At 48.0% G+C, this 15,000-nt stretch overlaps 2 protein-coding genes across 6 annotated transcripts in view; one reads left to right on the forward strand and one right to left on the reverse strand.

Annotated features, from left to right (window-relative positions):
- Nucleotides 1-170, forward strand: part of LOC115359950 (coiled-coil domain-containing glutamate-rich protein 1) — a 1,325-nt gene extending 1,155 nt beyond the window's left edge. Inside the window, exon 1 of the mRNA XM_030052655.1 lies at nt 1-170. This exon is cut by the window's left edge and continues 1,155 nt beyond it. The gene's annotated coding sequence lies outside the window, so the exon portion shown is untranslated.
- A 9,594-nt stretch (nt 171-9,764) lies between these two features.
- nol8 (nucleolar protein 8) overlaps nt 9,765-15,000 on the reverse strand; it is a 17,287-nt gene continuing 12,051 nt past the window's right edge. For 3 of the 5 annotated variants that reach the window (XM_030052486.1, XM_030052483.1, XM_030052485.1), the window contains exons 15-19: nt 14,621-14,943; nt 11,359-11,509; nt 11,163-11,224; nt 10,967-11,049; nt 9,765-10,703 (exon numbers count right to left, since the gene is read on the reverse strand). In XM_030052486.1, coding sequence (XP_029908346.1) covers nt 10,644-10,703; nt 10,967-11,049; nt 11,163-11,224; nt 11,359-11,509; nt 14,621-14,943 — 679 coding nt within the window. In that variant the 3' untranslated portion in view covers nt 9,765-10,643. The remainder of the gene's footprint in view (nt 10,704-10,966; nt 11,050-11,162; nt 11,225-11,358; nt 11,510-14,620; nt 14,944-15,000) is intronic. The other 2 variants (XR_003928285.1, XR_003928284.1) reach the window with 2 other exon arrangements.

Below are 15,000 nucleotides of genomic sequence, written 5' to 3' on the forward strand. Positions count from 1 at the left end.
TATTAAAACGGTGACATTCAGACTGAGGTATCATTCTGTGTTGGTCTGCTTCTGTTGTTGTTTTCTCTCACAAAGGGAAGGGTAAGGCTGCAGATGATTGGCTGATGCCGTCTGTCATTCCTGAAGCGTTTTACTGTACAGAAAACAATAAATAACTCAGATTCCTATAACCTGGCTCGATTGTTTTTGTGAACTTTACCGGCTGAATGAGTTTATTGTTGCAGTCGGTGCAGCCTGAGCAGGTGAGTCATGAGCGCAGATTTAACATGAAAAGGAGTGAAACTGATCAACAATGAAACAATAGATGTCCAGTGTCCACATGCACGGAGACACAGAGGGAGAAGCGCGTGCTGACGCTAACAGCACGAGACACGGTAGAAGACACAATCTGTGTCGTAAAATAAAACATGCAAAATGTCAGATAGGAAAAACAGCTGTGACAGAAAAACGAGCTGCAAATGTGAAACTGCAGGATGAGAACATGTGAACACACCTGAGCGTTAAAACACGGGAATAAACACACAGCAGAGAAATCTCACCGTGAGTTTGTTATGAATATGGGAAAGTTTAGAATAACACTGAAGTGTATTACATAAAGTGAAGTCGGTTGGTCACACCCACTCAGGGCAGGCAGGGACACATAAGCCTCTTTGTGTGTGAGAGTGTGTGTGTGTGTGTGTGTGTGTGTGTGTGTGTGTGTGTGTGTGTGTGTGTGTGTGTGTGTGTGTGGAATAGGGTGAACAGTCCATATGGGATGAGCAGGCTCCTGGCCGCTGCTTCTGTTAGTCAGAATATTATTATGATCTCTCTGCTGGGGGAACATGGACTGAACAGGAAGTGAACTGAGATCAGTTCAGATGTTCCTCATCACCCTGACGACCAATCAGGTGGCAGCGAGTCGGGACTGAGGGGAACCAGAGGAACCGCCCCCACAGCTCCACTCTGACCTTTGACCTTCAGCCTGCAGCTCAGCTCTGCTGCTTTAGCCTTTATTTAGCCAGGGAGGAGCACACACACACACGCACACACACACACACACACACACACACACACACACACACACACAGACTAGTAATAGCAGTAGCAGCATAGGTAGTAGCATGAATAGTGGCAGTAGTAGTATTAGTAGAATTTATAGCAGTAGCAATATTTGTACTAGTACATTACATTTACAGTAGCAGTAGTAGCAACTGTAGTAGTAGTAGCAGTAGTATTGGTAGTAGTATATGTAGTAAGCTGGTATTTGTTGCAGTAGTAGCGGTAGTGGTAGAAGCAGAAGTAGTAGTGTTTGTAGTACTAAGTTAATATTAGTAATAGAAGTAGGAGCAGCATTTGTTGTATTTACAGGAGTGGTAGTGGTAGTATTAGTACTAGTATTTGAAATATTTGTGGTAGTATTTGCAGTACAAACTAGTAGCTGTAGGTTAGTATTTGTATTAGTTGCAGTTGTACTAGTAATATTTGTACTATTTGCAATAGTAGTATTTGTAGTTGTAGTTATAGTAGTATATGTAGTATTTGTGGTAGTAGCAGAAGAATTTGTAGTATTTGTAGTATTTGCAGTAGTATTTGTAGAATTTGCAGTACTAGCAGTAGGACTTTGTGGTTTGGTTCCAGGCGTTGTGCTTAGAAGCTGCAGTAGTAGTAGAGTTTGTGGTTTGCAGTAGTATTTGCAGTCATGTTTGTAGTATTTGCAGTAGTATTTGCAGTAGTGTTTGCAGTATTTGCAGTAGTGTTTGCAGTTTTTGCAGTTGTGTTTGTAGTATTTGCAGTGGTGTTTGTAGTATTTGCTGTAGTGTTTGTAGTGTTTGCAGTAGTACTTGTAGTATTTTCAGTAGTGTTTGTAGTATTTTCAGTAGTGTTTGTAGTATTTGCAGTAGTGTTTGTAGTACTTGCAGTGGTGTTTGTAGTATTTGCAGTAGTGTTTATAGTATTTGCAGTAGTGTTTGTTGTAGTGTTTGTTGTAGTGTTTGTAGTATTTGCAGTAGTGTTTGTAGTATTTGCAGTAGTGTTTGTTGTAGTGTTTGTAGTATTTGCAGTAGTGTTTGCAGTAGTGTTTGTAGTAGTGTTTGTAGTATTTGCAGTAGTGTTTGTAGTATTTGCAGCATTTGCAGTGGTGTTTGTAGTATTTGCAGTATTTGCAGTAGTGTCTGTAGTAGTGTTTATAGTATTTGCAGTAGTGTTTGTAGTACTTGCAGTGGTGTTTGTAGTATTTGCAGTAGTGTTTGTAGTATTTGCTGCTGCTCGCTGCTGCGTTGCCTTCACTGACACGCAGAGAATCAGAAATACTTTGTTTGATCTTCTGTCATGAAACGTGACGAGTTGAAGTTCCTGTTTTATCAGATCTGACGAGTGGATCCAAGAGGAAACTCTGTCTTCATCTGCATCCTGATCTGAACCTTTTCAAGTGTGTTCATACAGAAACACACACACACACACACACACACACACACACACACACACACCACACACACACACACACACACACCACACAGCAGCAGCTTCATGCTAACAGCTCCCTGACTGCAGAGAAGCTAATACCTCTCAGCTGCACAGATCTCATTACCGTGTGTGTGTGTGTGTGTGTGTGTGTGTACGGTGGTGAGGCATCATCCTCATTAACCTACATAGAGCTCTTTAGTTCTTTGTCTGTGTGTATCATAAAATAAAAGCCTGGACATGTTCAGTAACTGCTGTGGAGGCTCGGTGGTCCTGTGGTGATGTGTCTGAGCTCGGGACGTCCCAGAGGACAGGAGCAGCGTCCGCGTGTCCCGGCTGGTTCAGCGGCTCCTCCAGGTGAGTGAGCAGGGCAGGTAACAGGACGATGACTGTCCCTCGTCGTCCTCGTGGAGCAGACAGACGCTGCTGTGAGGACAGGACAGAGGCCACACCAGGTTATTAGTGCATTTCCACCACATAAACCCTCTTTTATCATTATTCAATAACAGAAACAACATTTACAGAAGCACAAAACCATCAGTCATCAGATGAAGAACCCCGGGAAGACAGTTTGACCATCATCATCATCATCATAAGGTGATGAAGAGGATCAGACAGGACATGAATCTGCAGATAATAGAAAATAAAACATGACATCATAGAGTCATAATCAGAGAGCAACAGGATTTCCTTCAGCACCGCAACTGAGACACAGAATAAAACAGAATAAAACAGAATAAAACAGATTAAAACAGAATAAAACAGAATAAAACAGAATAAAACAGAATAAAACAGAATAAAACAGACTAAAGCATCGAGTTCTGACAAATCTCCTCTGCATTTATGTCGATGCAATAAAATAATAGAGAAGAAATGTACAGTAACATTTAAAAAATGTGAATGAATGAATGAATATGTTTATTTCGATCAAAGCAGCACAACATATTAAACATAATTAAAGAATTAAAGAAAATAAATATGGCTGCTCAAAAAGGGGTTTTGGCTGAAGCAAAAGCTTATGGCTGCCAAACCCTGTGGGATAGGATAAAAAAAAAAAAAAAAAAAACACCTTACACTGAAATTAAAAACAGCTGTATATTTTTGCCACAAATTTACAAACCCACATCAATATTTTTCAAATATCGAAAAAAGAAAAATCTAGTAAAAGAAAAGGAAGAAAAGTAAAAATGATAATGAATCGAAGGATTAAAGTAAAGGAAGACTGGTCAGACGCCTGGCTCCGCCCATCAGCAGGTTATTGATGGATTTCCTCTGCAGATGCTGACCTCTGCCCACCTGTGGCTCCGCCCCCTCTGCCCGCCTGTGGCTCCGCCCCCTCCGCCCACCTGTGGCTCCGCCCCCTCCTGCCCACCTGTGGCTCTGAGGGCTTTTTTCATTTTTTATCTTTACTTTAAGACAGAAACAAAGAAAAGAAGGTTGATAGATATTCATTAAGCCACTAAAACACAAAATAAAACAAGTGAAATACAAAAAAACTCAACAAAAAAATGAATAGATGAAAACATTAAATAAAAAATGGGAGTGCATTAGAATAAACTGACTGACTCACTGAAACACACACTGCACACACTTCCTGTGTCGACAGCTTCTTGTGTTTTTGTGATGAAGAAATTGTCGGGAGATTTTGTTCTATTTCCTTCATGAACATGAAGTGAGTTTTTTTGTTTGTAAATTTACTTTTGTGAATATGGAAATTTGCAAGAAGTCGATTAAATTAATAAGAAAAAAAGCATTTTGCTGCAGCGCCGAGGGGACGCTGGCTGCATTCTGACTGTGGGACGAACCGTCCAGGTGTGTGTGTGTGCAGGTTGGAGGCTGCAGCTCCACACACACACACACACACACACACACACACACACACACACACACACCTAAGCATGTGACATGCTTAGGTGACATGCTGCATGTGACAGTTTTCAAGATACAACAGTCCCATCAGCTGGAAGTGACCGCAGGCCGTGATTCCCTGTTACACAAGGCCTCCTCTGATTGGTCAGCTGACCCCCAAACAGGAAGAGAGAGTCCTCCAGCCTTTCCTGAAATCAACACACACGCACACACACACACACACACACACACACACACACACACACACACACAGAGGCGAGTGTCAGTTAGTGAAGTGGCAGACACCCAACAACAAGCAGAGACACAGAGCTATGAGAGATGGTAAGACACACTGTGGACACACCCATGTACACACACACACACACACACACACGCACACACACACACACACACACACACACACACACAGACACACACAGACACACACACAGATTGATCTGGTTTTGCTGTTTGTCTTCACAAACTGAGCCGAGTGTGAATGTTCTGCTCAGTTCCTTTGAACTGAATAACAAGACTGACAGTTTGGGAGGAGGAGGAGGAGGAGGAGGGAGAGGAGGAGGAGGAGGAGGAGGGAGAGGAGGAGGAGGGAGAGCAGGAGGAGGGGGAGGAGGAGGAGGAGGAGGAGGGGGGGGAGGAGGGGGAGGAGGGGGAGGGAGAGGAGGAGCAGGAGGAGGAGGAGGAGGAGGAGGAGGGGGAGCAGGAGGAGGAGGGAGAGCAGGAGGAGGGGGAGGAGGAGGAGGAGGAGGAGGAGGAGGAGGAGGATGGAGAGGAGGAGGAGGGAGAGCAGGAGGAGGAGGAGTAGGAGGGGGAGGAGCAGAGGCAGGGCAGCATGGGTTGTTCTCTAAATGAACTCATTGTGAGTAAATGGAAAATTTCCTGCCTTCATGTTTTACATGAACATTAAACTGTCAAAGAGCAATCAATGCAAACTGTCTTCAATGCAAACTGTCTTCAATGCAAACTGTCTTCAATGCCAACTGTCTTCAATGCAAACTGTTTTCAATGCAAACTGTCTTCAATGCAAACTGTTTTCAATACAAGCTGTTTTCAATGCAAACTGTCTTCAATGCAAGCTGTTTTCAATGCAAACTGTCTTCAATGCAAACTGTCTTCAATGCACACTGTCTTCAATGCAAACTGTTTTCAATGCAAGCTGTCTTCAATGCAGCAGGAAAGCCCAGCATGTATTTGTCCTTTAATTATTAATTTACAGTCGATCTGAGTTGATTGATTTGTTTACACAGTTTGTGTTTACACCTTGTTGTTGTGATGATGGTTAATGGAGCACATGGTGTGTGTGTGTGTGTGTGTGTGTGTGTGTGTGTGTGGTCTAACCTGATGGATACAAAAAGGATGAATACAGATTAGGCCCTGTTCCCACCTGGTCTCACCTTCCGTCCTGAGACCTGCAGACAGGAGCTGACAGTCCAGGTGTGAACAGCAGCGATGCGTCCTCAGTGCCCTGAGGGATCGGATCTTAGGCCGCAGGTGGTCTGGCACACTTTAGTCTGCATCGCATTAGAGGTGTGAACAGACGTGTCCCAGGACGCACCGAAGGACCGCCCACTCACCTGACGTCCTCTGTCTTCAGCTCTGGTCCACCGGCCGGACCGTCACTTTTCAAACAGAGGAAATATCTGCTGACTCTGCCGAGTGCAGCTGAGCTGTCAGCTGATGGATCAGAGGCAAACCGAAGAGCAGGCCGACTATAAAGCAGCTGCTTAATGAATGAAAATGAATATTGTGAGCTGAAGGTGACGAGTGGAGCTGGAACAGATGAGAAACAGAGAGGAGGCTGAGAGGAGAGAGGAGGCTGAGAGGAGAGAGGAGGCTGAGAGGAGAGAGGAGGCTGAGAGGAGAGAGGAGGCTGAGAAACAGAGAGGAGGCTGAGAGGAGAGAGGAGGCTGAGAGGAGAGAGGAGGCTGAGAGGAGAGAGGAGGCTGAGAGGAGAGAGGAGGCTGCTGCTCTGCTGCCTGCAGAGGCTCAGTGACTTTTATTATCTGTGAGGAAGGAGGACGAGCGAGGTGGGAATTTCATTTTACAGCATCTCTCTCTCTCTCTCTCTCCCTCTCTCTCTCTCTCTCTCTCTGAAATGATGTGTGTTTATTTGCATATTTTGTGGGAAACAGATCCGATCACAGGTGAGCAGGTGAGACACATTTTCAGACACATGTGACTGCCAGGTGTGAACGGACAGACGGACAGACGGACAGACAGACAGACAGACAGACAGACAGACAGACAGACAGACAGACAGGCAGACAGACAGACAGACAGACAGGCAGACAGACAGGCAGACAGACAGGCAGACAGACAGACAGACAGACAGGCAGACAGACAGACAGGCAGACAGACAGACAGACAGACAGGCAGACAGACAGGCAGACAGACAGACAGACAGACAGGCAGGCAGACAGACAGGCAGACAGACAGACAGCTGTCCACCACTGCTCATATCAGCAGATCTGCATTCTGATACCTGGAGGGAGCAGAGCCGTGACTCTGGGCTCTGATGAGGGTTCCACCTGTTTTTTTTTGTTTTTTTTTAATTAATTCTTTTTTTTAATTAATTTATTTAATTTGCTCATCACTTTTTTTCCCTGCATGTGAGAGAAATCCAGTGATTTAAAAAAAAAAAAAAAATCTATTTATTTATTTATTTTACTTACAATTGCAATAATTTTTGGTAATCTTTTTTTCCACTAACGTCCCAGTATTTTTTTTTCTTTACTAATTGTCTCATCACCTTTTTCTCCTTTCATGTTTTCTAAAGAAATCCAGCGAGCTGTCAAAGGGTTAAAGGGTTAATCCACCAGACAGAAATCTGTAGCAGTGATTATTGATTATTGATTGTTTTAACATGATGTTTGAATTGATTTGACAAGTTAGGACTCCTGGACACTTCCATGACGAACACACATCAACACAACGTTTCATATCAGAGTTCAGGTCCAGAGGGGCCCGGGGCCTTGGGAGGGGCCACACAGGGGCCCGGGGCCTCGGGAGGGGCCACCCGGGGCCTCGGGAGGGCCACCCGGGGCCTCGGGAGGGGCCACCCGGGGGCCCAGGGCCTCAGGAGGGGCCACCCGGGCCCGGGACATGGAGGAGGTGGGACCTGTGGCTCGCTCTGGGACAGGGCACCACAGCTGCACAGCAGGAACAGATTTTCCCCTGAAATAAAAATAAAAATGAAACAAACAAAAATAAAGACGTAAAAACTAGAGAGCAGAAAGAAAGTCTCACTGAATGGAAACAGTCGAGTGTTTGGTTGCAGACTGTCAGACTGATTTCTGCCAGAAACACACACACACACACACACACACACACACACGCACACACACACACGCACACACACACACACACACACACACACACACACACACACACACAGAACCCTGCAGGAACCTCCTTTTCCTGAGAGAGACAGACAGAGAGTGCGTGCGTGTGTGTGTGCGTGCGTGCGTGCGTGCGTGCGTGCGTGCGTGCGTGTGTGTGTGTGTGTGTGTGTAAAGGGGGTGTAGTTGGAGCTAAACTTGGTCAGCAGTGGAAAAGTACAGCGTCTGCTTGGTGGGCGGAGACTTCTCAAGGGCCGGACACAAGCCAGCCAATCAGAGGGCAGGAAAACATGGAGGCGTCCAGCAGCCCAATGATCAGTCCCACACACACACACACACACACACACACACATTGTGTGTTTTAACTCTCTGACATGGATCTGGTTTGAATCAAGGCAGTTCCAGGTTTATTACACACACACACACACACACACACACACACGTACATATGCGACACTGACAGGTATTGATCCTTCATGGCTGATAGTGATTATTAGTAATTTGAAAGTTGCAGAGTCAAATCGTCCCGCTGAGAAACACAAACACGAGCCTGGAACAACAGAGCGTTTGATTCAGCGTGAAGGGCGGAGCGGCGGGGCGGCGTGCGGGGCGGCAGAGCGGCAGAGCGGTGTGCGGGACAGCAGAGCGGCATGTGGGGCAGCAGGGCGGCGTGCGGGGCGGCAGAGCGGCAGAGCGTCGGAGCGGCGTGCGGGGCGGTACACACATATGTACGCAGGGCGGTGTGCAGGGCGGCGGAGCGGCGTGCGGGGCGGCAGAGCGGCAGGGCGGCGGCAGGGCAGCGGAGCGGCAGGGCGGCGTGCGGGGCGGCGGAGCGGCAGGGCGGCGTGTGGGGCGGCGGGGCGGCAGGGCGGCGGCAGGGCGGCGGAGCGGTAGGGCGGCGTGCGGGGCGGCGGAAGCCTGACAGGAACCTTCACGTCTAATATAAGGAGGTTTATTTTTTCACACTGAGGTTCAGAAAACTTTATTGTCTGTCGTCTGTCATGACGCCCCCTGCAGGTCAGACAGGTAAAGGCCTGCACATGTGCACAGTTCAGACTGACTCACCTGTTGAGCAGCTCCACCTGCAGGAGTGACAGCTCCACCTGCAGGAGTGACGGCTCCACAGTGAGTCCCTGTGGACATCAGGTGTGTGGACAGACTTCTTATGAATGCTCAACTTCTTATTTCTCTATTTATTGTAATATTTTATAGGATTAATGCACACATTTACAGATGGTGCATATACTTTTGATACAATTCATACCTAATGCACATATTTTTTTCTTTTTTTTTTACAGATCTAAGGCACATATCTTTATGATTCTTATTTTGTTAAGTATTTCTGATCATTTAATTTTTCTCTTGGGAGTCTCAGCAGCTGCTTCCTCTCAGGGCTCAGAAAGAGTTTCTGATTCAGATTCAGGAAATTGACTCTGTGCAGCTCATAAAACACAAACACGTTTAAAACTGAAAGAGCTTTTCTCATGGAGGGTCTGAGTGTGTGTGTGTGTGTGTGTGTGTGTGTGTGGTGCGGGGGGGGGTCTGTCTGCCGTGAAGGAGCTGCTGATGAGAGAGAGAGAGAGAGAGAGAGAGAGAGAGAGAGAGAGAGAGAGAGAGAGAGAGAGAGAGAGAGAGAGAGGGCGAGAGAGGATGATGTGCAGCAGAGGCTCCGGTCACTGTGGCCTGCACACGAGCTTCACCTGCACCAGGTGAGCCAGGGGGCGGCGCCCTCTGGTGGAGGAATGACACAACAGCAGCACAAACACAAGCAGAAACAGGCGAGTGTGTGTTAGAAATATTGCTGTGGCGCGCGCACACACACACACACACACACACTCACACACACACACACACACACAGAGAGCTCAGCTTGTGCAAAATGTTAAAAACAGTTGTTTTTTTTATTTTGATTCAGACCGGCACACAGTGGAGCAGTGTGTGTGTGTGTGTGTGTGTGTGTGTGTGTGTGTGTGTGTGAGGTTCTCAGCCCTCCACCAGATCATCAGGCTGGGATCAGCTGGATCAGTCGTCGTGTGTGTGTGTGCAGACGTGACGTGAAGTGGATTAAATGTCAGTTTTAATATGAGAAGTGTGTTTCCCGCTCCACAGACGAACACGCAGTTCAACTCAAACAACTTTATTGATCGTCTTTATTGATCGTCTCTATTGATCGTCTCGGGTTCGGGTCAGAGCGCTTCAGCTTCAGGTTCTGACTCTGAGCCCATCAGCTGATCAGTCTGACGGCTGATTTCAGATTTTACTGCCATCAAAACCCTGAAGAGTCTGGACCTGCTGCTTCCCCCCAGAGTGTCCAGGCCACAGCGGGACCACCCAAACCTCCCGCCTCGGCAGCCAGGGTCATGTGACCTCCTCAGCCAGGGTCATGTGACCTCTGACCTCCTCAGCCAGGGTCATGTGACCTCCTCAGCCAGGGTCATGTGACCTCTGACCTCCTCAGCCAGGGTCATGTGACCTCTGACCTCCTCAGCCAGGGTCATGTGACCTCCTCAGCCAGGGTCATGTGACCTCTGACCTCCTCAGCCAGGGTCATGTGACCTCTGACCTCCTCAGCCAGGGTCATGTGACCTCTGACCTCGTCACTGTGATGATTCTTATTCCTTCTTCTTTTTAATCCTTTTGCTCTGAATAATTCAAATCATTTTCATGTCCAAACAAACAGAAACATATCTGCCTTTATTTTTGCACTTTCTGATGAAAAGATGAAAAGATGAAGGTTCGTGCTGACGTGATGAGAAAACTGGAATCTGCCCAGATTAGATCAGATTACAGGATTAATCTGAACACACAGGAGCTTTAAATAAAAACAAAACACTTTTCACGTTCAGGATTTTCTCTTCGTGTCACTCGGCTCCTCGGCGGCCATTTTGTGTCCTTCCAGCTAGCTAGCGGCTGCGTTCAGTTACAGGCACAAAATGGTGGCTTGTGAAAGAGACGCGTATATTCCTGAATGTCAAGTCAGGACTCCACTTCCCAGAATCCTCAGCTCCTCTGGAGGCTCTTCAGCTTCCTCTTGGCGTCCTTGTGCTTCTTCCTGTATTCCTGTTGGACACAGACAGGAAGCAGATTAAAGGGCACATCCGTGTTTTTAGTTTGATCCAGGGCGGCTTTCTCAGCAGCAGCAGCTCATGTCACGCTCGCCACGGCAACAACAAGTAAACAAGGAAATGTGATCAGCGGCAAAATTATCAAAACAAACTGCCAGAACGTGAGTTTCCTGCACGGCTTCAGACGCTGAAGCTGCATTCTAGACCCTGACAGGTGGAAAAGTGCAGCGTGAGATGTGATTGGCTGTCGGCTCTGACCTGTCTGAGCGCGCTCCTCCTCTCCTCCCACTGCTCCCTCTGCTCCTCCAGCTGGGAGGAGCGACAGAACAGCCTGGGACCCTCTGACGGAGAGAGAGAGACAAACATCAGCCTCAACTCCTCCGACACACACACACACACACACACACACTCACACACTCACACACACACACACACACACACACGTCCATCCCACCTGTCAGTCTGTTGTCCTCAGGATAGAAGAAGAAGAGATCTCTCTTCAATGGAGACTTCTCTCTGTGAATAACACCCACACACACACAATATCAGTCTCAGTATCAGTGGAACACACACACACACACACACACACACACACACACACACACACACACACACAGCTAGCTAACAGGATTTCATTCGATTCTTCTCACTCTGTGGTTTTGTCGCCGCTGCTCTGCTCTTTCTCTTCCTCCCTGTCATCTTCCTCTTCCTCCTCTTCCTCCTCCGAGCTGCTGTCATGGAAACGCGGGTCTCGTTGCCATGACACCCGGGGCCCCTGGATGGTCTCCACCCGGTACTCGGCTGGCGGAGACAGGGCAGGTGAGGAGAGGAATGAAAATGTCCAGATCAGATGAGCTTCATCAAAGAGGAGACACGGCAGAGACACGAGAGACACGACAGAGACTCGGCAGAGACACGACAAACACGGCAGAGACTCGACAGAGACACAGCAGAGACACGACAGAGACTCGACAGAGACACAGCAGAGACACGACAGAGACACGACAGAGACTAGACAGAGACACGACAGAGACACGGCAGAGACACGGCAGAGACACGGCAGAGACACAACAGAGACACGGCAGAGACACGAGAGACACGACAGAGACTAGACAGAGACACGAGAGAGACACGGCAGAGACACGACAGAGACTAGACAGAGACACAACAGAGACACGGCAGAGACACGGCAGAGACACGGCAGAGACTAGACAGACACACGGCAGAGACACGGCAGAGACACGACAGAGTCACGACAGAGACTCGACAGAGACACGACAGAGACACGACAGAGACTAGACAGAGACACGAGAGAAACGACAGAGACTAGACAGAGACACGACAGACACGACAGAGACACGGCAGAGACACAACAGAGACACGGCAGAGACACGAGAGACACGAGAGACACGACAGAGACTAGACAGAGACACGAGAGAGACACGACAGAGACACGGCAAAGACACGACAGAGACACGACAGAGACTAGACAGAGACACGGCAGAGACACGGCAGAGACACGGCAGAGACACGGCAGAGACACGACAGACACACGATAGAGTCACGAATGAGACTAGACAGAGACACGATAGAGTCACGACAGAGACTAGACAGAGACATGGCAGAGACACGACAGAGACTAGACAGAGACACGACAGAGTCACGACAGAGACTAGACAGACATACGGCAGAGACACGGCAGAGACACGACAGAGTCACGACAGAGAGTAGACAGAGACACGATAGAGTCACGGCAGAGACACGGCAGAGACACGATAGAGTCACGACAGAGACTAGACAGAGACACGATAGAGACTAGACAGAGACACAGCAGAGACACGACAGAGTCACGACAGAGACTAGACAGAGACACGATAGAGTCACGGCAGAGACTAGACAGAGACACGATAGAGTCACGACAGAGACTAGACAGAGACACGGCAGAGACACGACAGAGTCACGACAGAGACTAGACAGAGACACGATAGAGACTAGACAGAGACACGGCAGAGACACGACAGAGTCACGACAGAGACTAGACAGAGACACGATAGAGTCATGACAGAGACTAGACAGAGACACGATAGAGTCACGACAGAGACACGATAGAGACACGATAGAGTCACGACAGAGACTAGACAGAGACACGGCAGAGTCATGACAGAGACTAGACAGAAACACGACAGAGACACGACAGAGACTCGACAGAAACACGACAGAGTCACGACAGAGACTAGACAGAGACACGGCAGAGACACGACAGAGACTAGCCAGAGACACGACAGAGACACAACAGAGACTAGACAGAGACACAGCAGAGACACGGCAGAGACACGACAGAGACTAGACAGAGACACGATAGAGTCACGACAGAGACACAATAGAGACACGACAGAGACTCGACAGAAACACGACAGAGACTCGACAGAAACACGACAGAGTCACGACAGAGACACGGCAGAGACACGACAGAGACTAGACAGAGACACGATAGAGACACGACAGAGACACAACAGAGACTAGACAGAGACACGGCAGAGACATGACAGAGTCACGACAGAGACTAGACAGAGACACGATAGAGTCACGACAGAGACTAGACAGAGACATGGCAGAGACACGACAGAGTCACGACAGAGACTAGACAGAGACACGATAGAGACTAGACAGAGACACGGCAGAGACACGACAGAGTCACGACAGAGACTAGACAGAGACACGATAGAGTCACGACAGAGACACGATAGAGACACGACAGAGTCACGATAGAGTCACGACAGAGACTAGACAGAGACACGACAGAGACACGACAGAGACACGACAGAGACACGACAGAGACTCGACAGAAACACGACAGAGACACGACAGAGACTCGACAGAAACACGACAGAGACTCGACAGAGACACGACAAACATGACAGAGACATGACAGAGACACGGCAGAGACTCGACAGAAACACGACAGAGACACGACAGAGACACGGCAGAGACACGACAGAGACACGGCAGAGACTCGGCAGAGACACGACAAAAACACGAAAGAGACATGGCAGAGACATGACAAACGCGACAAACACGACAGAGACTCAACAGAGACACGGCAGAGACACAGCAAAGACATGGCAGAGACGTCTTACAGACGGTCGGCAGGACTTGCCTCTGATTGGCCGACAGCCCACAGGTTAAAATTAACTTAAATGTTTCACACATGTATAGTTCAAGTGCTGTAAATGATAATGAAACAATTTTATACAATAATTGATCTAATTCTGCAAAAGTCCAACATAACAGTGAACTATTCCTGCTGTAAAGGCAAAACCAGCGCCACCCACTGAGTTGTTTTATAAAGCAGACTTTTTTTCACGGTCTGATTTTTAGTTCCAGATTTATTTATTAATTAGAGGAGTTTGGAGTTTGGTGATCTAGAATTATTGATACATTCAGGAAAGTATGATTAGTTTGATTTAGATATTCAGTTTGTTTCAGTTTCTAATGAAGTCAAAGACAGTTCATTTCCAACAGGGTCCTTATATCAGCCCATTAATCAGCTGTTTCACGCTGTCGTCGTTATCATCAGCCTTCAGAAATCCACTGTCGCTCGACCTTAAACACAAGACTTCTGGTCTTTCCTGTTCCTGATGTTTGCAGAAATCTGACCTGAGCTCAGCTGCTTCTTCTGAATTACCTGTAAATCTGACATGACACTTTGCTGCTATGCTGACGACACTCAACTGGTTTTCTGGTTTTATTTTCCTGAGCTGCAAAGAGAAACTGCTCTGTTAGCTTCAGCAGTCTGTTAGAGGGACGAGGCGGAGCCAGAGGGGTGAACTGATGTTGTGTTTGGTTTGTTTTGCGGGGACTGTCCCTTTAACACAACCCGGGTTCTGTGGGGTTCAGGCCCATCGGTCCTACCTGTCTCCTCGCCTCCCGTCTCCGTCTCGTCTCCGAAGAAAGAGAATTTGAATCCTGACGGCTGCTCTGTGGCTGTGCTGGGACCAGCCGGCAGTGAGGTCTGCTCCTCCTCCCTCTGTCCTTCTTCCTCCTCCTCCTCCTCCTCCTCCTCCTCGGCCTCCTCGGCCTCCTCCTGGTCCCAGCTCAGCTTGTTCTCTCCCTTGTCCTCCGTCTGAGCCGAGCCAAACACGGCCTTCAGGTCGCCGGACACGTCGTAGTAGATCTCCTTGGAAACCTCTGGAAGTTTCTCCGCCTCCTCCCTCTTCTTCTTCCTGCTCGCCTTACTGAGAGGAAGAAACCGATCAGTTTATGTTTAAAGTTCAGGATCAATACTGTTTTTT

Source organism: Myripristis murdjan, chromosome 5 (genome assembly GCF_902150065.1).
Source record: "Myripristis murdjan chromosome 5, fMyrMur1.1, whole genome shotgun sequence".
Lineage (NCBI taxonomy): Eukaryota > Metazoa > Chordata > Actinopteri > Holocentriformes > Holocentridae > Myripristis > Myripristis murdjan.